The sequence below is a fragment of the Emys orbicularis genome, chromosome 12 (genome assembly GCF_028017835.1).
Source record: "Emys orbicularis isolate rEmyOrb1 chromosome 12, rEmyOrb1.hap1, whole genome shotgun sequence".
Taxonomy (NCBI): domain Eukaryota; kingdom Metazoa; phylum Chordata; order Testudines; family Emydidae; genus Emys; species Emys orbicularis.
This window is the reverse complement of record NC_088694.1, coordinates 23,081,608-23,104,994: the sequence shown is the minus strand read 5'-3', so window position 1 is coordinate 23,104,994 and position 23,387 is coordinate 23,081,608. Positions and strand designations below refer to the sequence as shown.

General features: G+C 43.9%; 1 protein-coding gene across 1 annotated transcript; it reads left to right on the top strand.

Annotated features, from left to right (window-relative positions):
• The first annotated feature begins 7,662 nt into the window (after window positions 1-7,662).
• ACTR5 (actin related protein 5) lies at window positions 7,663-22,497 on the top strand. The gene is made up of 9 exons (XM_065414738.1): window positions 7,663-8,049; window positions 9,331-9,560; window positions 11,389-11,558; window positions 12,608-12,825; window positions 13,089-13,271; window positions 16,176-16,298; window positions 18,740-18,879; window positions 20,086-20,218; window positions 21,828-22,497. Exons 1-9 carry the CDS (start codon window positions 7,663-7,665, stop codon window positions 22,083-22,085), a joined length of 1,842 nt encoding a protein of 613 aa, XP_065270810.1. The 3' UTR covers window positions 22,086-22,497.
• The last annotated feature ends 890 nt before the right edge of the window (window positions 22,498-23,387 follow it).

Genomic DNA, 23,387 nt, shown 5'->3' with positions numbered 1-23,387 from the left:
TGCTTTAGTCTTCTGTGAACTGTTAGAGCTCAAATCTGTACTGGTACATTTGATTTCCTAATCTGTTTTGTAAGTTTCACTTACTACTTCAAGGAGGGGGAAATGTCAGTCATTTAAAGATCAGGAAAGCTCAGACAACCCCCTGTTGTACCTAGAAGCTACAGCTCACATTAAAAATAGTAGCAGGCTGTAACTACCGTTCCACTCCACTGGCACCTATCTTAAATATTTAAACTGGCCCATCTTCCTGAGACTGTGGTGTCAGGCACCTGCCAAGCCAGTGATTGGTACATACACACCACTGTGAACTGGGGAGAGAGAACAGACCTTCTTCCAGTTACTTTCCCACTGTGACTGCACTGATTTAGCATGGTCAAACTGTGAGGCAAAATCTTTTACTCATCCTCATCAGAGTGTTCTAAAAGGAGAATCATCCCAGCCCTATATTCACCTTCCAGGTGTGGATACTTTAATTAGCCCCAGCCATCTGAGGAATGACAAGTAAACTCTTCTTAAATAAACTATTTATTCAATCTTGTGCAGTTTGCCACATGCTTTATTTAGAATTTAGCAACCAGGGAAGTCCCAGGAAATGTAATAGCTGTTTTTTATAAGTGTCTTAGGAGAAGACAACATACACTCAAGACATGCTGCATCAATAGCATAGGTTAATACAATAATTCTGCAGTCCTTTCATGTACTTCTATGCAGGGCAACTTATTTACAGAACTTCTCTAGGAAAAACAAAGGTTCTTTCAAACTCTGTGAATGCTTTGATTGCTGAACAATGATACAGCTTGTGTGTGGTTGTGATGTGCTGCCCTTTTAAAGATTTGTCAAGAACTTATTGACCTCCATGCAATAGTCAGTTTCCCTTCTGCTTATAATGTGTCTATCAGGTATTCCCTTAGGGCACAAATTAGGGGCTCCCCCCATTTTCATCAGCCCTACGATCCCTGCACCTAGTAGAGGCAATTTAAATTTCTGAGTACAAATGTACCCCTTTGGGGCACAACCTGACATATACACAAGATGCTAAGTGCTTAAAAAGAATGCACAAGGAACACTGGGCAGGAATGGAGAAGTCTTGTGCCCAATGTCTCTGTATATTGTGTAGCAATGAACCCACTGGCAATCTAAGGTAGGTTTGTTCCATTTCTCAGGAGCTGAGAACTGAAAAATCTGCTAATCTCTAATAGTTGGGGTCTTACAAGTTAGAGACCAAAAAAACAATGGGCTGATTGAAATATGAACCGTTATTTTCTATCATTGGAGCGTAATGGTGTTTGAACAATCAACAGACGTTCATTGCCTTAAGTGTTTGAAATGAGGTTGGTGCTGGCAAAAGGTGTAAACTCAACTGACAGTACTTGGTCTATTGATATTATCCACATGGAAGCCAGTTGTGATGTGTGTGTGGATGCTGTGTGTGGATTAAAAGAAAAGACAAAAACAAAGGAACACATAGTCAAGATTAGAGAATTTCTATGCCTCTGCTCCACATTAACAGCTCTCAAGGACATTGAATAGGTTACTGCTAGTGGCAACATCCCCACTTGTTTTATTTGCACACCAATGTAGTTCTCCAGTTTGGAACCACCATGCATATTGCTGCATCACTTTGCTTCAGTTTTCTCATATCTCCTCCCAGTGAATGAAGCAGACAGCCCTCTGATATCTAGTCTCAGGGAATCCAAGATTTTCACCACCTTTTCTCTCAGCAGGGTGAAAAGCTGAGCTGTGCAGATAACCAGAGATGATGGCAGCAGCTGAATCGTCAGGACATTAGAGATCTCGAGCAATTGGCAGCCAAAGTTCCAGATGAGAGAAAGAAGCAGGGTGCACAGTAGCTAGCAGGAAAAAGGGGGAAAGAGATTTTTCCTGGTGAAGACATTATTTAAACTGATGGCATTTCCAATGGGATATAAAAGGTGTAAGACCACAATAAGCATCTGGTTCTCCCCCAGCAGACCTGGCACATAGCAAGGAACTGCTCTAAATCCCCAGTCCCCAAGCTACTCCACATGGACAGACCCCTGAAGAGCCCCACTGAAGTCACTGGATATCCAACTGCAGGATCAATACACAAAAAGCAAGATCAACAGAAGATTTATATTCATGTACTTTATAACAGGTTTTTATAGCATTTGAAAGATATTTCCTACTTTACTGACGTGCCAAGACCCCACAGGAGTGGATGATGTCATAAATACTTAGAGAACAGGTAGCACTGCATTCTGTGCTCTGAGTTCGATGCTTGGGACTTCAATATCAGCAAGGAAATTGGAGAATCCTGAATTCAGGTCTTGTCAAGTAAGTGAAGAGGGCAAAATAATTTTTGAAGGAAGAGCCTGTATCTGTAATTTTTAGACTTACATATATTCCATTATTTGGAGTCTAGAACAGCTTTAAAAACTATATTATCAATACATTCAAAAGTTACCTGCTGACATGTTCTATCAAAGGGAGTTTGTATACACAAGTGTAGCCTTTTAGCTGAATCAGATCACTGAGAAAACTCAAACAATGAAAGCTACTGTTTACGTGTTGTGTTTGCCTTTTGAACTAAAGTAGCTCTGCAATGCTCCGAATATATAAAGGCACTCGTGTGTGTCCTTACACAGCACCTTTAACTACTACCCAGAACAGGAACCATTGGAAATGGAGAAGAGTTTGGTATGGAACAGACACAAATAAATTGCTTAATCAGCAGGGCAGAAAATAGCAATCAGAATCTGAGTTTGGTTGAGGTGGTGGGGAGGAAGAGACAGGCATGAGACACACACAGAAACAGCCCTCACATAAAGAGCTGGTATGGCTGGTCCACTCACCATTATGGTATTATACAGGGCATTCTTCTCAAAGCGACATAGCCTTGTCCCCTGGGCCCATGACAGACTATCCGAGATTGCAGTAAAGAGGCCTTTCGTTTGGACTCTTGGTTTTGAACTCAGATAAGCCGGCTTGGGCCCCATAGGGGCCTTCATCCACATGTCCTTTTGGAACTCCATAGCAGGCATCTCACTCCAGCTTTTATTCCCTGGGGACTCATTCTCAGATTTAGGGTCTGCATTGTCATCAGACTGATCAGAAGATGGCTTCTTTATTTCTTTGGCACAGGGCAATTGGGCTGAAAACAATTTTTTTTAAAGTTAAATGTCAAGTAACTGTATGGGGTTGGGGTGGGAAAAAAAGAGAACAGAAGTGTTAAGTATTAGGGTACAGCAGCTGCATTTAAAGTATGGCTCTGCTGTGAAAAATTACTCTAGAAAGTTGCATTGTGGGATGCCATTTGTATTGTGTCATAGTGATTTCTATTTCAAATGTGTTCAGGTTACAAGTTAGAGATTTGTTTTCCTTCTCTAACTGCTAGTCCTACAAGCTCAACCTGGGGTCTGAGACTCAAGTGGGGTTCCTTACCTCTAGCATATCACCACCCATAGTCGAGGTTTTGGAAGCCAATCTAGGCTCTCATACACTTGTACATTACTATGAGACTGAACCAATGTAACCCTAGAGTTTAGTGAGCAATTCTCTTGAGGTCTGAGTAGAATCCATCTCACTCTTCCACAATTGTGCTGACTCCAAAGTTAACTGCTGTAAAATACTACGAAACATTCCACGCCATGCTAGTTATGCTGATATGACTGAATAGACCAGGTAGGGACTAAGAAGGGTCATTTTACATAGCCTGTCGACTTACCTTACTCTTCTCATCAGGGGTAGAGTACAGGGGTCGACTGGAGAGCGATCTGCTATCGATTGGCGGATCTTCCCTAGACCCGCTAAATCAACCGCCGGTGGATCGATATCAGAGCGTCAATCCCGGCTGTAGTGTAGACCTGCCCTGAGATTTATACTGGTGGAGTAGCTTCATCAATGTAGCTATACCAGCAACCCACTAGATGCATTGTACTAGTGTAAACTGTCACTTGCCCTGGGGCAGCTTATGCATACCCACACCTCCACACAGAATAATTTGAAATGGCAATGAACTAAACATGTATGTATAGCCATAGCCAGACCATTATATAAATACACATATATGCACACAGTTAGGCCATGCCCTCAGCAGCATTTCCATTCCACCTAGGTAACTTTGTGCTACCATCACCCCTAAGTCCTGAACCTTTCAATCACCCCCACAGTTCAGTTATATTATCCATAACAGTAAGCTTCAGGGCACACATAACAGGACTTTACTTACATGGTAACCAGGGGGCACTGAAATATGGTTGTCACCTGCCCTGGTTTGACCAAGACAATACCAGTTGTAGTCTTTGTCCCAGAGCAATCTAACAATGGGATCCAAAAATCCCCAGGTTCTTCCCTCAGCAAATCAGGACAATAAAGTGGTGAATCTTAGTTTCTGCAAAGGGGGACTCCAAGTCAAAATATAACATGTGGGTGTCTGTGCACACACGAGGGGATAAAGGATGGTTGGAGACTATCATCCTCCTTAGCTACCACTACTTCTCATTCTGCTGCTGCCACACAGTCCAGTAAAGTCCATTCTCACTATTCGCACAGAACCCACTACAGGACTGGGCCTTACACGACTGAAAGAAAAGCAAATTGCATCAATTTGAGCTGAAGACATGTTTTACATTAGACTTTATTCTCTTTGAAGGCAGTGCCTTCAAGGGAGAAACACTCTTTCTGAGCCTAGAATTGATTCCTGTGCTCTAATCTAATCCAGTCAATTACACTCCAAGGTTAGAACTAACAATGCCTTATCCCTTCAGGGACATCAGCAAGCCTGTTAGCCACTGATATATGAGAAGGTGGAGAAATACCAAGGGGGGAATCCCGAAGAGAAGGGAAACACATCAATAAATGAAAACAAACACTTTTCTCTCTTGCAAAAGCTTCCTTTCAGTCCCTGTACTATTTGACAAGGCATCAGTGCTAGCACTCCTAAACAATATCATAAGTGACTGAGGAGAAGAGTAAATACCCAATAGTTATGAGATAACTCCATAACATTTGAGGTTTCACCACAAAAAAAGGAGGGGAGCTTTATTTAAAATCCACAAAACACTCTTCCACAACTTTGTTAAGTTAAACCATTGTTTTTCAAAGAAAGATTAACAAAGAGAATCCACCATTAATAACAGGTCCTTCTAGCTAGACATTCTTGACTGATAAAACATCTTATACTGAGCTTGATTTTCCACATACAACCTGCTGCACTGAGAAAGCCTTTAGTTTCTTTAGGAGACAAGCTGCATTAGCCTAAAAATAGCTAGCGGAGTGCTGTAAAAGGAAAGCTAATACTTAAAGCCTTTATACAAAAGCATTTATCTATCTGATAGTAAAACTTACCTTCATTGAGTAAAAGGTGAAGCCAGATAATCAGTAGGATCAACAACAACCCAAATGGCAAACAAAACCAAAAAAAGAGAAGAGGAAAGGTCAAATCATTCACCAAAGGAACCAGAGGATACCTCATAGCTAGTTTCAGGTCAAGCTAAGACTAAACTCAGTAGCTACCTTTTGGTAGCATCACAGTCTGTGTCACAAAAAGACTATGCTGTCATTCTCAGCTTAGCTAGTATTTAGGACAACCCCTAGCCCACTGAGGAAGGAAACAAAAAGGATTAAGGGCAGGATGAGAAAAATAAACCGGAAAGAATCTGGTTTAATTGCCCCTCCTTATATTTGCAATTAGAAGATAGCCATAAATTATGAGCCCTCCAAAGCCTATAAAAATATACTAAACAGTACTTCCATGCCTACTGTAAAAAAATAGATGACAAGGCACTTTAATATTTGTCAAAAACAAGGTGACTAGCACATCTTCCAAGGAAAGAAACCACTGCAATCAGAATCCAACCTACAGAGATGGCTAAAGAAGAAAACTTATATTTATTGAAAAGTTCTTATGTCAGGCTCCCACAACTGAGATGAGCAATAAGCAATTTTCAGAGAAATGATGGATAGATAGTATAACCATCTCAGTATGTTTGAATCCCTTTGTGATTCTTTCCTTTCCTTGACAAGTATATCAGTTAATAAGATCACTGTCCTTTAACTATTCTTTTTTTCCTTTTTTTTCCTCTTAAGAAAGGCAAAATAATTCCTTTTTATAGGAATTGTGGGTTTTAGCTTATTTCTAATCACAAGGGAGTTTGGCAGTGATTAGAGCAGGAATACTAGGAAAGAAGCCCTCGGTCTCTCATTGACCTATGGTGCAACTGTGGAAAAATCACTTAACTTCTCTCTGTGTGTTTCTCCATCAGTCAGATAAAACCATTACTAACCACTCATCTCTCAGGGGGGTTGTGTTGCTTAATTAATTGTTTGTATAGCACTTGGAAAAAATTTCAGATGAAAGGGGGTATATATGTGCACATTACTAATATTTGCATGCTTTTAATTTTCTTGTTTGTGTATACATTTGTTTTCTACAATATTCACAACCTTTTGAATTTTTTATCACAGGTTCTCCAGGTGCTTTGTAAATTCTAATTAATGAAACCTGACAGCACCCCTGTGAGTTTGGGAAGTCTTGTTATTCCTACTTTGTACCCTGAGTAAACAAAGAAATCAGTGACCTGAGTTTCAAAGATGCCATTGACTTTCATAGGAATTGTAGGTACTCAGCATTTCTGAAAATCAGGCTATTAGTGAGTTGCCTAAGGCTAGATAGTCAGTCAGTGCTAGAGGGGGAACAAAACCCAAGACTTCTGACTCAGGTCTCTTGCTCTAACTAGACAATGCTTCTCTTAGTTACCTGTATACTAAAAATTTAGTTACAGTAAATATTTCTAAAGAAAAACTGTACAATTAAGGCTTTGAGATAAAGTATTAAAAAGATTTGACTTCCATAATTTTTAGTTGGAAGAGCTTAAGGGGAAAGCGTAGTCAGAAAAGACTCTACTCTGATCCTAGCATCATGAGTTGTGAAACTGAGAAGGGTGGCAAAACTTGGCTTTTAAACCAGTTTTACCAGGTGTGTCCTTCCAATACTGAATTGTTGCTTCTTGTAGAGCTCTTCCTTCATATAATTCTTCAAGAAAGTACTCATCCTTAACATTACCCTTCTTGGAAAGCTGCTTAGAGTGATTTCTAGTTTAGCCACTACATTTTAGGGCCCCTTTGATACCCAAAATCTTCCGGTTTGTCACATTTATTCTCTGAAGTGCTAGACACGCTAACACGATAGAACCGTGTTATGGGCACCTGAGAAGCAAGAAAGAGGAACCAGATCAAACAGAAGTGAAACCGACGAGTCTGTTTTCACCCAGTGCTAGCAGTAAAGAAATGATAAAAAGTAAAATTTGATTTTAAAACTTTATCCATCGGAAATAAGCCGTTATTAGTAACAGTGGGATTTCACACTAACACAATCAAGATGTTTTTTAAAACAGTACGGTGGTTTTTATCTCGATAAACATTACTTGAAGTTCTCTCTCTTTTATGGACTCTCGCTTAGGGAGTGCTATGAGCCTGTTGTCCCACATGCTCTGCAAGCGGGATTAATGCAGAGGAGGCCACATACAAAGCATTAAGCCTTCGCGAAGGTTGTCAGCAGCTGCCTACCCCCACCCCGAGGCCCGTTTCACCCGCCCCGCTGCATCCTGAGCTCCGCCCGGCCCGGAACGCTGGTGGCGGGCTCCTGTTCCCGGGCGGAGGGAGCGCGGCAGCAGCGGCCCCGGGATGGCGGCGGCGGGGGGCCTGGTGTTCCAGTTCCGCGATGCCCGCTGGCTGCCGGACCCGGTGCTGGGGCCCAGCCCGGCCGTGCGCACGCCGCAGCCGGTGCCGCTAGTGATCGATAACGGCTCGTTCCAGGCGCGGGCGGGCTGGGCCTGTCCGGACCCCGAGGTGCCCGGGGAGCCGCTGCTCCGATTCCGCTCGCTAGCGGCCCGGAGCCGGGGGGCCCGGGGCGGGGCTGGCACCGAGACCCAGGTGGGCAACGACCTGGGCAGCCCCGAGCCGTTGCGCTGGCTCCTCCGCTCGCCCTTCGACCGCAACGTGCCTGTGCAGCTGGAGCTGCAGGAGCTGCTGTTCGACCACATCTTCCAGCGCCTGGGCGTCTCCTCGCAGGTACCGCCCGGGGGCAGGGTCCGGACGTGGGGAGACCGGGGAGGGGTTTGAGAGCAGGGTCGGGGGCGCTAGGCCCAGGAGTGGGGGGGTTGGGGATAGGTGGGGGGAGGACCAGATGAAACCCAGCAGAGAATGGGGGATGGAGTCTGGGCAGAGGGGTGAGGGGCATGGCTTGGGATGGTTGTGGGAAGGAGGATCCAGGAGGAGCAGAAGTGGAGAAGAGTTTCTGGTATCACTGTTTGGGCGGGCGGGGGGGATCGACTCTGGACATTGACGGGGGTTGGGATCGGGATGGGGAGACTGAAGAGCTTGGGATGGGACAGAGTTTGTGGCTGAGCAATAACGGAGGGAAATGGGGGAGTTCTCAGGTAAGGCTGCTGGTGGGGTGAGACGGCCAAGGTACGGAACAGGGTATGTGTCACGGTAGGAAATCCCAAGGCACGTCTAGGTTTCCCTTTAGGGGGCTGGGTTCTGATTGTGTCCATTGTCTTGGGTTCTTTGTTGTAAAACGAAGCTGCCCAGTCCATCCTGCACTGAGAACTGCACCGGGAGTGGGGCATTGACTTCAGGGAGGCTCTGCAGAGTTCTTGATGCAGGATCTTGGTTGAGAACAGTTGTTTAGAGCCAGCCTAAAGCAAAGAGATTTGGGGGTCTAGCTGAGTGGCCATCCGTCCTTGACCTAGTTGTCTGTCTTATATATCAGACTGCATTTTGTTTGTATAGCCCTTTACCATATTGTGTGCAAAAATTCCAGCCCTTTTAAGCCTTGGGTAAAGCTTTCAAAGGAGCCTATATCCCACTCACAATGAGACTTAGATTCCTAACTGCCTAAATCCATTTTGGAAATGGGAGTTGGGATCTTAAGTTACTTAGATACATTAAAAATCTCTCTTTTTTCCCTAAAATTAGGACCCAGCCCATTATTCTCTACTAGTTGAAGTAATGGTGGAATGTATAGGGTAGACAGGGCTCAGGTGTTTTTATTACTCGGTCACTTAATCCTGACTTTTATAGTAGTTTATAAAAAAAAAAGTATACCAATCATTGTACTGTCTTGCTCGGAGCTATTGCTGGTACCCATAAGTATTTGCATTATGCTCCTTAAGTAGGGCTGAGGATGACTAATAAAAGATATATGCAGATAAAGAGTGAAACTACTTTTCATTTAAGTTCTATATGCAAAATAACTAGAAATGAGAAAAGACCTATCTGTATTATGTGTTGATCACATGAACATCATAATTCTCTTATTATCTTCTCTGTCCCATGGCTCTGCTACAGGGTTGTGTTGACCATCCAATCGTTTTAACAGAAGCAGTGTGCAATCCTCTATATTCGCGGCAAATGATGTCGGAGCTCCTGTTTGAATGTTACCAGGTCCCAAAGGTTTCATATGGAGTGGACAGTATGTACAGCTTCCACCACAACAGGAGGCAGGACTGGCCTTGCAACAGTCTGATAGTGTCTTCTGGTTATCAGTGCACGCACATTTTGCCAGTCTTAGAGGGCAGGTGAGTGACGCTCTAGCACAGGTGGCCACTGATTTCTACAAAGTGATGCACAGCGGCTCTTATTTTGAATACAGAAGTGCAGGCAGCAGATACAACAGGTTCCCTCATTGTGTGTCTTGCTCCAAACAGATGCTGGGACCTGAACTCTTTGCAGGCTCAAATGTCTATTAAAGACAAGAAAGGATGGGTGCGGTCAACCTTCCAATAGCGAGATTTGGGCTCTAATATACTTGAATGCTGGGGTGAAGCATACTCTTTGTGGAATACACACAATGCATTTCTTTATTGTTACCCTGCATAAATCCATGTTTCTAAAATAAAGGAGCAAGATAATCTTTCTACTAGTAAAATACCAGACACAGTAGAAAAGGTACATATGTTGTGTTTACTGTGATTGTTTAGACAATCAAAAAGACTGGGTCAGACTTGTGAAGCCCTCACCTGGGCTTTGCCATACTGATCAGACCATTGATCCATGCATTCCTGTATCCTTCCTGCAGTAAGTGGTCCTGTGGTCTATACTTCATGCTTCAGGGAAAATCAAACTTTGTTCACATGATCCACATGGCCAGTTGTGTAAAGCTGTACGGGGGCTTTCTCTAGCAGTCAGTTACTCCATGAAGTAGGAAAATTTGGGCTTCTATTAGACAGCATAGCTAGACATATTGTTTTTCACAAAATAGTCTAGTCCAGTGTTTCTCAACCAGGGGTACACATACCCCTGGGGGTATGCAGAGTCTTCCAGGGGGGTTCTCAACTCCTTTAGATCATTGTTTCTCAACCTGGGGGTTGCAACCCCCAGGGGGATCACAGGACAGGTTTAGAGAGTCGCAAGTCAGGGCCAGCCCTAGGGGGTGGCAAGCAGGGAAATTGCCTGGGGTACCACGTCATAGGAGGCCCTGCAAAGCTAAGTTACCTGCTTCAGCCCCGGGCGGCAGGGCTCCAGCTTCAGACATGGCTCACAAGTGAAAAACAGGCTCAAGTATCACACTGGAATGTAGGTGGAATATAAATATGATAATCAATTTATTTTATAATTATATGGTACAAATGAGAAAGTCAGCAATTTTTCAGTAATAGTGTGCTGAGACACTTTTGTATTTTTGTCTGATTTTTGTAAGCAAATAGTTTTTAAGGGAGGTGAAACTTGGGGTACGCAAGACAAATCAGACTCCTGAAAGAGGGACAGTAGTCTGGAAAGGTTGAGAGCCACTGGTCTAGTTGAGGTGACTCTGAACCTCTGTGGCCATGGATTCTGCAAGCTGATTGTACATTGGGGGAAGATTAATCCACTGTGACCAAGTATTTCCTTATGGTGTTAATTTTGTGTTATATGCTCTGTTGATAATCTCCTGCGACTCTTGTATTCAAGTATTTCTTAATCAATTTTTCCCCTTTCCAGTATTTCCCCCCACCCTTTTTTTTTAATGGAGCTGAAACTAATGTGACTGTAACTGTTTTGAGTCCCATTGCTTTAGAAGTGTTGTGATCCTATGGGATTTCCAGGTCTTTGATATTTTCCCTTCAGTAAAGCCAATTCTACAGCTGTTCTGTCCCCCCGCCCACCCCGACCTCCCAAAAACCCAGCAAACCAAAACAAGCTGACAGTAGGGGCTTTTTGCAAAAACAAAAATGAAACTTTCAAAGCTTTTTGAATATTGCCTATAGTTGGTGGTGTTGGGGGTAGCAAAGTTGTTGGATCTGCTATGTATTTGCCTACTTATTTATAATCATTATTATTTCCCTTGTGATTTAAAAGAGATGTTTCATGCTGTGAAGTTCTGGACTTCTCTAGTTTCCTTTGTCTGCCTTTTTTGCATTGTGTTAGATTGGATGCTAAAAACTGCAAACGTATCAATCTTGGCGGATGCCAGGCAGCTGTGTATCTTCAGCGCCTTCTGCAGCTGAAATACCCTGGGCATTTTGCTGCCATCACTCTCAGCCGCATGGAGGAAATACTGCATGAACACAGCTATATTGCAGAGGATTATATAGAAGGTAAGGCTGGGTGTAAATCATAACCACACAATTTTAATTCAAGTTTGATCCTGTCCTCTACCTCATTGTCAGATAGACAGAATTCTCCTTTTACTGAGATTCTGACAGTCTTCATATATAAAGTAGTTAAGCCTTCATGGCTTCCTCTCCATTAGTCCAGCTTGTAGAACATGTGGGACAACAGTTTCATAGCAGTCCATAAAGGAGAGTCCATAAAATAGAGAAAATTTAAAGTAATGTTTATCAAGATAAAACTCACGTGCTATGTTAAAAACATTTTCTTGTTAGTTTAAAATCCCTCTGTTACTAATAACTGGGATTATTTCAAATGGGTAAATTTTAAAATCAAATTTTACTTTTTATCATTTCTTTACTGCTAGCATTGGGTGAAAATAGATTGGTCAGCTTCACTTCTGTTTCTGATCTGGTTCATTCTCTGCTTCTCATGTATCCATAATACATTTCTATCAGGTTAGGGCTACTAGCATTTCAGAGAATGAATCTGATACACACAATCTTGCAGAGGGGCCCTAAAATGTAGTAGCTAAGCTAGAAATCACTCTAGACATCTTGCAAAGAAGGATAAATTCAAAGGATGGGAACTTTCTAGAAGAATTTTATTTATATATTTTTGTGTTTAAAAAATACTACTTCAGGAAAAAAATCCTGCGCAGTAAAAGAGTCTGCAAGGGACTGTGGAAATGCAGGGAGACATGCAACCTCGGCAGAAGGGCTTTAAGAATGAATTAGGGCCCTGTTCATCACTCCTCTATTTCATGCTTTTTGCATTCTAGAGCTCAGTATGCAGTGAGACAGACTGGAAGAAACTTGATCTGAGTATGCAATCTAATGCTCTTGCATTCAGTAGGTGCTGCTTTGAGGGGGCAGCTAACAGGGAACGATGCTTGGCTAGGCAGTAGGGAAGGGTCCCAAACTAGATTGCTGCTTCTTACAGTGTTCTTTAATGTGGGAATTTGCAGAACGGAGTGTGGACAAGATAAAGTGTCAGCCTGGCAAATAGATTATTTCCTTTCAAAATATTCCCACAGAGCTGCAGAAGTGGAGGTCTCCTGAGTACTACGAGAGCAACGTGCACAAGATGCAGCTGCCCTTCTCCAGCAAACTCCTCGGTAGCACCCTGACATCGGAGGAGAAGCAGGAGAGGCGGCAGCAGCAGCTACGTAGGCTCCAAGAGCTTAATGCACGCCGGCGGGAGGAGAAACTGCAGCTTGACCAAGAGAGGCTGGACAGGTTGCTCTATGTGCAGGTAGATATGGAAGATGTGTTTGGGGGTGGAGGGTACTGCTCTCAGAGCCCTAATAACCTGGGAATGTTTCTGGCACTGTTTCACATACAGCACATTGAAGACTTAGCAGTTACCCTGTTAAGGCAACAAGTCTGCATCACAACAGATGGACTTGTGTGTTATTTACAGCAGCAAGGGGACATGTCCAGTGCCTTTCGCTGCACTTCTAACTGTCCTGCACTGTTGGCAACCACTACCTACTTATTGGGGGGATCTCTCTGCAGGAACTGCTAGAAGATGGTCAGATGGATCAGTTTCACAAAGCTTTGGTTGAACTGAACATGGACTCCGCAGAGGAACTGCAATCATACATCCACAAGCTGAGTCTGGCCATTGAACAAACCAAGCAGAAGATCCTACAGGCAGAAGTCAGCATTGAAGTGGATGTTGTGGATAGCAAACCAGAGGTACGGCATTGAAGCCAGGTTACTTCTGTTACTACATGTAATACACTCAAAATTACATATCCTGAGAGTGTCTCCATTCTCTAGACTATTCTTGTAACTGAACGGCTCTTTCCTTTAGCAATTTGCAACTCCCTATTGATTTGATTACTGCTGCCCTTCCCCACTGCCACCCCTCTTCCCACCTGGCTATGGGTAGGTCTGGAGCTGGCTTTGTGGTTTTGCCTGAAATTCACAACTCTTGCTATGTTCAGCACCCAGTATCCTCACACATCTCTTGGGTGTCTGTTTAGATTTATATTCCAATACAAAAATCAGATCAGCCATCCTGACACTTAGTTAAACTGTACAATTATCTGGGATGAACATGCTTCCCTGGTTCCTCCCAGAGCCAATTAGGAGGGTGGGGGAAGGAGAAAGTATCTTCATTGGGATTGGGGCAAGAGCAGTCAGAGGGGATGAATGTTTTCCTTTCCTTCTTTTCAACACATGCTCTAAGCAGCACCTATAATTTAGTATCGTTATACAATGTATCCCCATTTGCAGCACCTAGCACCACCTTCTCTCCTCCTCCTTTGTACTCCAGACACAGCACTAGGCCGAACCCTACCCATACAAAAATTAGGAATAATGTATTATTAGATTTATGAAATATGAGTAAAAGTGTCCATCCCATGTTCTGGGTATCTTCACATAATTAATTTCCACAGTAATATCAACATGGACTGGCCATCCCACTCACAGATAAATGGACATCAACAGACATAATAAGAATCAGGCCCCTCCAACCATACCTAAATTGTTGGGTCTTACACCATGCCGGGAAGGTTAACAAATCTGGGCTATTTTGGACCAAAGGGTGGACCGAGTTCCAAAAGTTGAGGGGTTGTTATGGAGAGCACCTTGTTCCAACTCCTTATTGGTAGTGAGGGTGCTCCATCTCAAGCACCTTTGCTGATCTCTACTGCGGCAGCATGGCACGGGCACGGGAGTAGACCCAAGTGACCAAACTATTTAGGACTGTACAGGTTGAAACTAACAACTTGAATTCTACCCAGAAACTTATTGGCAGCCAGTGCAGATCCCAGAGCGCTGGTGTGAGACTCCAAGTAATTGGCCTGCCACCTTCTACACGAGCTTTAATTTGGGAGTGGTTTCATGATGAAGTCCCAATTAGTGCATGTCGCAGCAATCAGATGTTGAGGTGATCAAGGCATGGAAAATTTGTGGCACAGTCCCTGCATCAGAGAGAAGAGTCTCACTCGTCTCACCATTTACGGGTGAAAAAAGTGATCTTGACTGTCACTGCTGCCTGCCCACCCAAGACCAACCCAGGATCTACTAATATAAAGATGGCACACCTGGTGACTGCACTTCCTCAGTTAGGGGTGCTGATAGGAGCTTCATTGATTCACCTGGCTGACTTTTTCCCTAACCCACTAATATACTCAGTCTTGTCCAGACTGAGTCTCAGCCGGCTATCCCCCATCTGAGCTCCAAATTCGAGAGAGTTGGTTATTTCTTTAGTATACCACACAGGTCAGACACGATGGAGATGTAGAGCTGGGTATCATTGCCATACTGAACACTTCAGTCCCCTGTTCCTTCATTAATCCTGCCAGCGGTGGTGCTTGTTGAACAGGAAGTTGATAAATTAGACTCCTGTGATACCCTGTTTCAGAAGGCCTGAGGGGGGCAATTGCCCCCCAAATCTGCTCAGAAAGATCGGAATGGAGAGCCTGTCTATCCTAAGGGAATAAAAGCCAGGATTCAGGAATGGTTAATTACATTGTGTACCATGTGCTGTGCCTGTGGCCATCCGGCAACTGGCCCACATTTTCCTGTCTTTTGCTACTTTCTTCCCTCTTGGGTATTTGTCTTATTTTGTCTTTTTAAAAGAAGCCTAAATGTTTAACAGACCTTCAGCTAACAGCATCCATCTAAAATTAACTCTTCCCAAAAACATAGGATGTCATTTAAGACTTTTGAGTGAGGGTTTTTTGTTTTTTTTTAAATTCCTCTCTTCCCATTTTAAAAAGGGAATGAGGGGATTTGTTAACATACTCAGACCATTTAAAACTTAACTTTTTTCCCGTTGTTTGCTCAGTGTTTCAAAATAGCCTGTTTGGTGTACAACAGGCAAAGCCGAGTCCTCTGCAACAAACCCCAAACCCAAATTACTGTTTATTGTAGAAGTAAATGAGGTAATTTAAAAAGTTACCCTAAAAATCTTTCCCAGCTCTCAAGAGTACTCTAGGATCACGGCTAAAGGTATCATTGCTCAGCAAAGAGCTTTGGAGCCATGACCATCCCTATGTCTGACAGAATGTCCTTGTGGCCTTTTTGGCACAACACACCCAGACTGTTGCTTGTCTGAAACTAGGCAACTCCAAGACTCATGTGGCAGCTATGTAGCCAGTAAGTGTTTATTTTCCAGGCCCACACAAACAAGGTGAGGAACTGTGGTAATTATAGATCAGTTAAAATCTGGTGCATTTCCAGTTCTTTTAACTGGTCTTAAAAACCTATTTTAATAAGATTTAATGTAGACTTTGGATAGCAGAGACCCTTTCTTCTAACAAGGCTAATTCAGGGGGATGGGTGGTCAGTCTGTTGAATAGGAGGCTTAATGTGCGAGTTGGCATCTTGATCAGGAGTTAAAGGGCTTTGTGGAATTTAGTGTGTGTATGTATGTATAATAATATAATATTGTTCCCTGGTTTGGCTTTCTCTTCAGTGCCTGAGAATTTTTAATGCTTGTGTAAGCATATTGCAGAGATGAGGTTTCAGGCAGCAGGGCAGGATCAGGCTAACAGGCCATTGTTTCATCAGAATCCCAGCCTGTTATAGACTGTTATCAGAGCTAAGGTCACCGAAATAACTGATCCTCTTGGTTTCCTTTCCCAGACCCTGGACCTGGACCCTTTGGGCAGTGAACAGTCCCTGGAGGATGTGGAAAGCATTCATGAGTTTGAGCCTTTGTTTGCTGAGGAACAGCCTGAAGTTGAGAAGCCAGTTACCACAGTGGAGGTGTGACTCTTTATAATCTTTCTTCGCTTCATGGGGATTGCCCTACCAGTCGAGACCAATTGTCCAGTGGGTCTACTATCCTAGCTCAATAGCAGCCAATGCTGGATGCATTAGAGAAAGGTTCCTCGTCCCCTGGAACGTTAGACTATGGAGGAAACTTCTTCCCAACCACAGTTGATCAGTTATATTCTGGTGCATGAGGATTGATGGCCCTTGCGATTTTTTTGTCCTAGCTAATGTAGCTGCCCATACTTATTCAAAAAGAGTAATCATACTTTGAAACTTACTGTTTGCCTCTGCAGCCACAATTAAATAATAGAGGCATGCTAGAACTTTGCATGGTTCAGCTGACTGATTTGAGACTGGTGTGCAGCCAAGAAACTAAATGAAAAGACTCTGATCTTTTTTTTACTCCATTAAAAAGATGAACATTAGTGAGGAGAAATGTTTTACAGCTTGTAAGAGTCTCTCTAATGAACCATTGTTTATAAAAGAAATATTAAATGTTTGAAAAATAGAATTGATGGTTGTCCTCTTGCGGTCAGCTTGATACATTGCACAGATGCTTTAATTTCATTCTTTATGAAGATGTCCTTCAAGCAAGTGAGACTTGGCTGCTAGCATTGTAGCTGACTGGGCTTCTTGCTACCAGTTTAACTCTGTTCACACTAGAAACACAAACATGTTCGCTACGACAGTATGTCAATGTAGCTTTTGCTAGCAGGGTTCTGGCATTGTTTCCCTCAACAACATAGGCAGGGATTTTTTTTTTTTCCCCCTGAGAAATTTTAATATAAAATGGTGCTAACAGGCTGTTACCCTACGTCAGGTGCTGGTCTATAGCACAGTTCTGCTAGCAGCTTTGTCAGAAAAAGGTCCCTGTTGATGTTGGTGAGGCAAACAGCGCTAAAGCTCTACTAACACGGCTTTGTTACCAGTGACTTTGGCCATATCTAAAAAGGGCAAACAACCTTGCTTAGCTGACTTTTACAATAGAATCTGGCTCGGTAGCATGGATGGGGATAAACCCAGTCCTAACAGGCTAGACCGCAGCTCCAGCCTATGTCTCTATTAGGCTCTTGTCTGCATTAGCCTTGTTTTTTCATTTGACTGTTGCTGCCACTGATGCCACTGCTGGTAGCAACAGTGAAAGCACTAGTATAGACAAGGCCCCAGTGGAGGTTTTAACAAAATAATATGACTTGTAACCTTGTGTAGGGCAGACCTATGTGAAACGGTGGCTTAAAAGTATGGGCAACCATTAGTGCCTTCGAGCTCAAATTGTAACAACAGTAAGAAAAAGGTCCAGTATAGATGCAGCTTGTTTGGGCTGAAGCCTGGCTTTATAACATGATTTGGCCCTGCCCACACTGGCTGGCCAAACCATGTTACAACCTGGCTTGCCCAGAACTGTACTGAAAGCGTGGTTGTCTAACCTCTGCCCTGTGTAGCTGGTGCCTTTGTAATCCATTTAAGCAGCAACCTGCTGGGAAAATAGGAAACAGGGAAACAAAGTATATAGTGATTATGGATTACAACACTGATGTTGCCTGATGGTCCCTTCTGGTTTGTCTGTCCCTAAAATCTCAGGGCTTCAGCCAGTCACCTTCAAGGGTCAGGAAGGGATTTCCTCCCCCCAGTGTAACCTGGATTCTTTTTGTCTCCTTCCTCTGAAGCATCAGAGATGGCCATAGCCCGGGCACTGGATGGGGATTACCCGTGCTCTCAGATGGTACTGAGCATTCTCTTTCTCAGGTGCTTGGCTGGCTAGTTCTTGTTCATGTGGTCCAGGTCTAACTGATTGCTATATATGACCTGTTGGGGGGGTAGGGGGAGGCAAGGTGGGGTTGCCACCTTCAGCCTGGGATGCAGGTCTCTTGCCAGGATAATCGGAGTATACCTCACTTAATTCCCTGCCATTGCAGAAACCTCAAATTTGGTGCACCTCAGTACATCCTATTCTCTGCCTATGGCACATAATAGTTTAGTCTTCTGAGGGCTATAATATCTTGGTGTAACTTCAGTTGTTGAGTTTTGTGTGCCTGTGCCGGGTGGTGTTGGTGGCCTGTGATGTACAGGAGATCAGAATAAATTATCTGGTTGTCCCTTCTGGGCTTAAATTCTATGACTCTGACACTGTAGTCCCCCAACATGATTAAAACACACTTTGGCCTTGCAATGTAGATAGAATGGAGCCATGATTCAACCATATTGAATATGTTCTACATACCTGCAAGGCTCAAGCCCTATTGCACTGTAGGAATACAGGTAAAACATGAGTTAGTCCTATCTATGCTGCCAAGTCAAACTGTGTGTGAACTGTCAGGGCACTGGTGTTTTGTAACCAGGTCCCACAACATAGTAGTTAGGGAGGCATACTTTGAGGGAGGGGAAAACATAGTGGGAAAAGATAAGTAATATTTAATGTTTTATATTTAAAGCCCGTGTTTAACCTGGCAGAGTACCACCAGCTTTTTCTTGGTACGGAGAGAATCCGGGTTCCAGAAATCCTCTTCCAACCCTCTCTGATAGGAGAAGAGCAGGCGGGCATAGCAGAAACCATGCAGTACGTCCTGGACAGGTGAGTTAGCAAAACTGCATGGCTCCCTGTGGGCTTTGTTTGCGGAAATGGAATTAACTCCCTTAGGCTAAACTGAAAACAGATTAAGGGTCCAATCCCACTAAAATTCACTTTGGTCTGCGCATCTAACTCCCTTAAATTCCTCTGAAAATCTTCATCTTAGTTTTGAATTTCAGCTCTCACCATTTGGGTCAAAATAGCTGCTTGCTTGACAGCACAGGTATTCAAATCCGCTTTTCTTTTGCTGGCCTTAGTTGATCCACAATGCTCCATGTGGCCTTTGTGTTCTGGATTGAATCGTTAGTGACCGAGTAACAATCCTGTGCTAGCCTAAGTAGATACAGATGCCAGCAATAGCCCCTTGTAGGAATCTGAATCATGACACTACAACCTGGAGTGGGTCAGGATTAGAATAGCCAAGGGGCTTGCAAATCTGTTTAGAGTAGTGGTTCCCAAACTTGTTCCGCCGCTTGTGCAGGGAAAGCCCCTGGCGGGCCGGGCCGGTTTGTTTACCTGCGCGTCCATAGGTTCGGCCGATCGCGGCTCCCAGTGGCCGTGGTTCGCTGCTCCAGGCCAATGGGAGCTGCTGGAAGCGGCGGCCAGTATGTCCCTCGGCCCACGCCGCTTCCAGTAGCTCCCATTGGCCTGGAGCAGCGAACCGCGGCCACTGGGAGCCGCGATTGGCCGAACCTGCGGACGCGGCAGGTAAACAAACCGGCCCGGCCGGCCAGGGGCTTTCCCTGCACAAGCGGCGGAACAAGTTTGAGAACCACTGGTGTAGAGGGACACTAACTAGATGCCCAACCCTACCCAGAGCCCTAATTCATTTATTTTTATCAGCATTGAGTCACCCCACAAATGTAGGACCAGAAAAATAATCTAATATGAGAAAAGCTCTAGCCCTACATAAAGGACTGAGGATTGAAATCACTATAAACAGAATTCTGGTAACGTAGGATTCTGATTATAACATGGGAGCCAGCACAGGAACTGTTTTAATGACTTCGTCTGCCACCTCAGCGAACTTCTGGCTGTCTACAGGAAAACAAATATGAGCACCAGGTGTGGTATTCATGAAGCAAGGACTGTCTGCTTATGTCCAAAGAAATCTCGCTTGATGTTGAGGTGGCAGTATTCTTCTCCATAGCTATTCACTCATTGCAGTGAGATGCTCCCAAAGTTGAAGCATTGGTTTTCTTCCTGCAGATATCCAAAGGAGCAACAGGCTTTACTTGTCCAGAATGTCTTTCTCACTGGTGGAAATACAATGTACCCTGGACTGAAAGCCAGAATCCAGAAGGAGCTACTTGAAATGAGGCCATTCCAGTCTTCTTTTCAGGTGCGGTATTGTCCGTGAAAATGCACAAGCTCACAGTGTATTCCATTAAAAAATCAGTAAGGCATGCGTAGGAGAAGTGTGAGATGAAATCCAAGTCTCCTGTATGTTTTTGTAATGACACTTGCAAGGTCCTTCCTACCCATCTCAAAACAACTTTTCCCACAGCTTTTCCCACAACCTGCCTTTACTTTTTAAATAGCAGACTGGCCTATAGACAGTATAAAATGACTGATGTAATCATAGTCTATTAGTTTAATATCTGTTGCTTTGCAATTTGATGACTTTACATAGCACTGGCCTTCATATCACTGACCAGTGCAGAAACATGGATGCAGCCATGTTTTTGGCAGTTGTAATAAGGGTTACTGTTGAATGCCACTCACTATTTTTCTGTATATTAACCACCTTTGGGTAGCTTTCTTCTAATCACGTAATCCTCTTATTTGCTGCTGTGCTCCGTGTAGTTCTGCTGTACACAGCTGAAGGTGAATTTGGGGCTGCTAGCTTCCTCACAGCAACATAGTGCCAGCTTTTGGTGTCCCTACTTCTTTACTCTTTGATCTCTTGATATAGTCTCTTCCTTTCTCTTTTTTTCTACCCAGCAACCTGCCTTCCCATCTGGCCTACCCAGCCCCCCATGAGGTGACACTCCCTGTTAGTGCACTATATCCAACATGCTTGCATTGCTATTCCCAGCTGCACTGTAGCACTATACAGCTGGATGTTGGCTTTCAGGGAGTGAGAGTTAAGTGCTTGGAACACAATCAAGTAGGTTCCCAGCTATTTGATCATATTAAAATGCAGGATTACTGTAGCCAATAAGTCAGGTAGAATAAGTTGGCAGTTCTTAAACTGTGTTCTGGAAGCCTGACTGGTTACATTGTGCTGGCTTTTCTGGTTTCCTGCTGCTGACTCAAAAAAACAAAACAAAAAACCTCCAAGTAAAAAACTAAGCACCCTATAAGGACTTCCTTATTACCATCAGTGCGGCAACTACAATAATTGCTTATGTGATCATATATGGGAAGGGAGGTGTCAACACGATGATCTTCCCAGTAAGATGTGGTCCACACTGTAGAAGCCCCTGCCATAAAGTCTTCATTTTAACATTGATATCTCTTGAATCAGTGGTGGTGCTGGGAATCTCCTAGAAAAGGGCAATGTCAGTGGAATGTGATACAGTGCAAACTTCTCCAGTACAGCACTCCTTACTGTTAATCTGCAGTTCCTCTCTGCTGTTCTAGTCCTAGGTTGCCAGACCATTCTGCCAATGCACTTAACCTGTGCTACCCCACCACTACTATTCTAACCTTGGGCTTCCACTTGTTCTGAACCCTGTGGTGGGATTTTTGATGTACATAATACAGAGGTTCACCAAACCCACTGGGGATTTGTCTTCACGAGCCAAAGAACAATACTTTGACCCCCATGACTTCCAGGGCATTGAGTGGGATTGGCTCAAACTCTTAAACGTAATGTATGGAATATTGCAGTATGTAGACTTGATTTTTGTGAAGTAAGTTAAGGGGCTACTCTCTCCCAGAGTGTCTCTTGTTTTCAGGGTTCACCTACATTGACAGACCTCTTCTTTGTGCTTTCTGCTGTGTAGGTTCACCTTGCTTCCAATCCCATTCTGGATGCTTGGTATGGAGCTAGGGATTGGGCACTGGAATATGTGAACCATGAAGAAGGCTGGATAACCAGAAAAGATTATGAAGAAAAAGGTGGCGAATACCTCAAGGAGCACTGTGCTTCAAATGTCTATGTCCCCATTCGCCTTCCAAAACAGGCTCCACGGACAACTGAAGCTCTAGCACCCACCAAAGTACTGGCGGCTAGTGTAGGCAATCCCTGTGACCTGGCATAGCAGAGAGACTTTGACCACACACCCAGGGTTAAAGTGACTGCATGCCAAGCAAGGGAATAGTTGCTACCCTGCACAGTAAACTCACCATGGACTGCAGGCTGGAGCCTAGCACAGAGCATTTAGCACCTTGGGTAGCAAGTTTCTCTTGAACAATCAGGAGTGGGAGCTGTTCTGTGTCTCTAGAGCAGCAGCTGGCCTTGTCATAACACTGTAACATGGAAGCTTTCGGCAGCTCCATGTCTGATGTTGCCTGCACAGAATATGGGACTATGCATCCATTCTATGAGGGAATCGAGCAAGAGGATGAATACAGAAGATAAATATTTCAGATGAAAAACATGATCAACCTCTTGGAATTTGAGAGTTGTATTACAGAATATGTTTTTTAGAATTCTTCAAATAAAAGAAGATTTTTTACTTTTTTATGGTGCTGTTTTATTAAACGACTTATTCTATAAGCAGGATTTATAATGTAGCAGTCCAGCAGGGGTCTCTCTTGCCCATTACAATATGCGTGGTTTGTAAGAAAACCAGCACACTTCATTGGTATTAGAAAACAGAAAGCTGGGCTGATGCACTGGCTCTAATCCTTGTTGGTTTGACCATCGATTTTTGTTTCCTCCTCCCACCCTCAAAATAAGTAATGTTTGAATCGGCAGCCATAATTGGCTTTTATTAATCATTTGTTTTAATCGCTGTCCCCTTTAGGAGTGGGGCCACTTGTGCTAATTGCAGTTGAAGTCTGAAGATATCCCTGGCCTAAAGACCTTACAATCTGATGGGCTTGCCAGATCCTTAACTATACCTAGGATCTGGCAGAGGAGAGGTGCAGGTCAGAGTGGCCCCTTGACCTACCGATAGTTTTGAGACAAAAGGTCCGAGAGATGTGACCTGACTGGTTCTCCTCCCCTCCTCTCCCAGGCCTGGTCCACACTACCCCCCCACTTCGGACTAAGGTACGCAAATTAACGTAGCTGAATTCGAAGTACCTTAGTCCGAACTTACCGCGGGTCCAGACGCTGCAGGCAGGCTCCCCCGTCGATGCCGCGTACTCCTCTCGCCGAGCTGGAGTACCGGCGTCGATGCCAGAACATCGATTGCCTGCCGTCGGACCCGGAGGTAAGTGTAGACGTACCCGAGTCTGCCCCTGTTGTGGAATACCGGTTTAAGACCATCTTACTGTGCCTATGGGTTTTAGAGCAATCTGAAAGTTAAAAGCTCATAATATATGGACTTTGACATTGGGAACCCCTTGATCAAATGACTCCACCTTTGAACCACAAGCTCTACCCCAGCACTTTC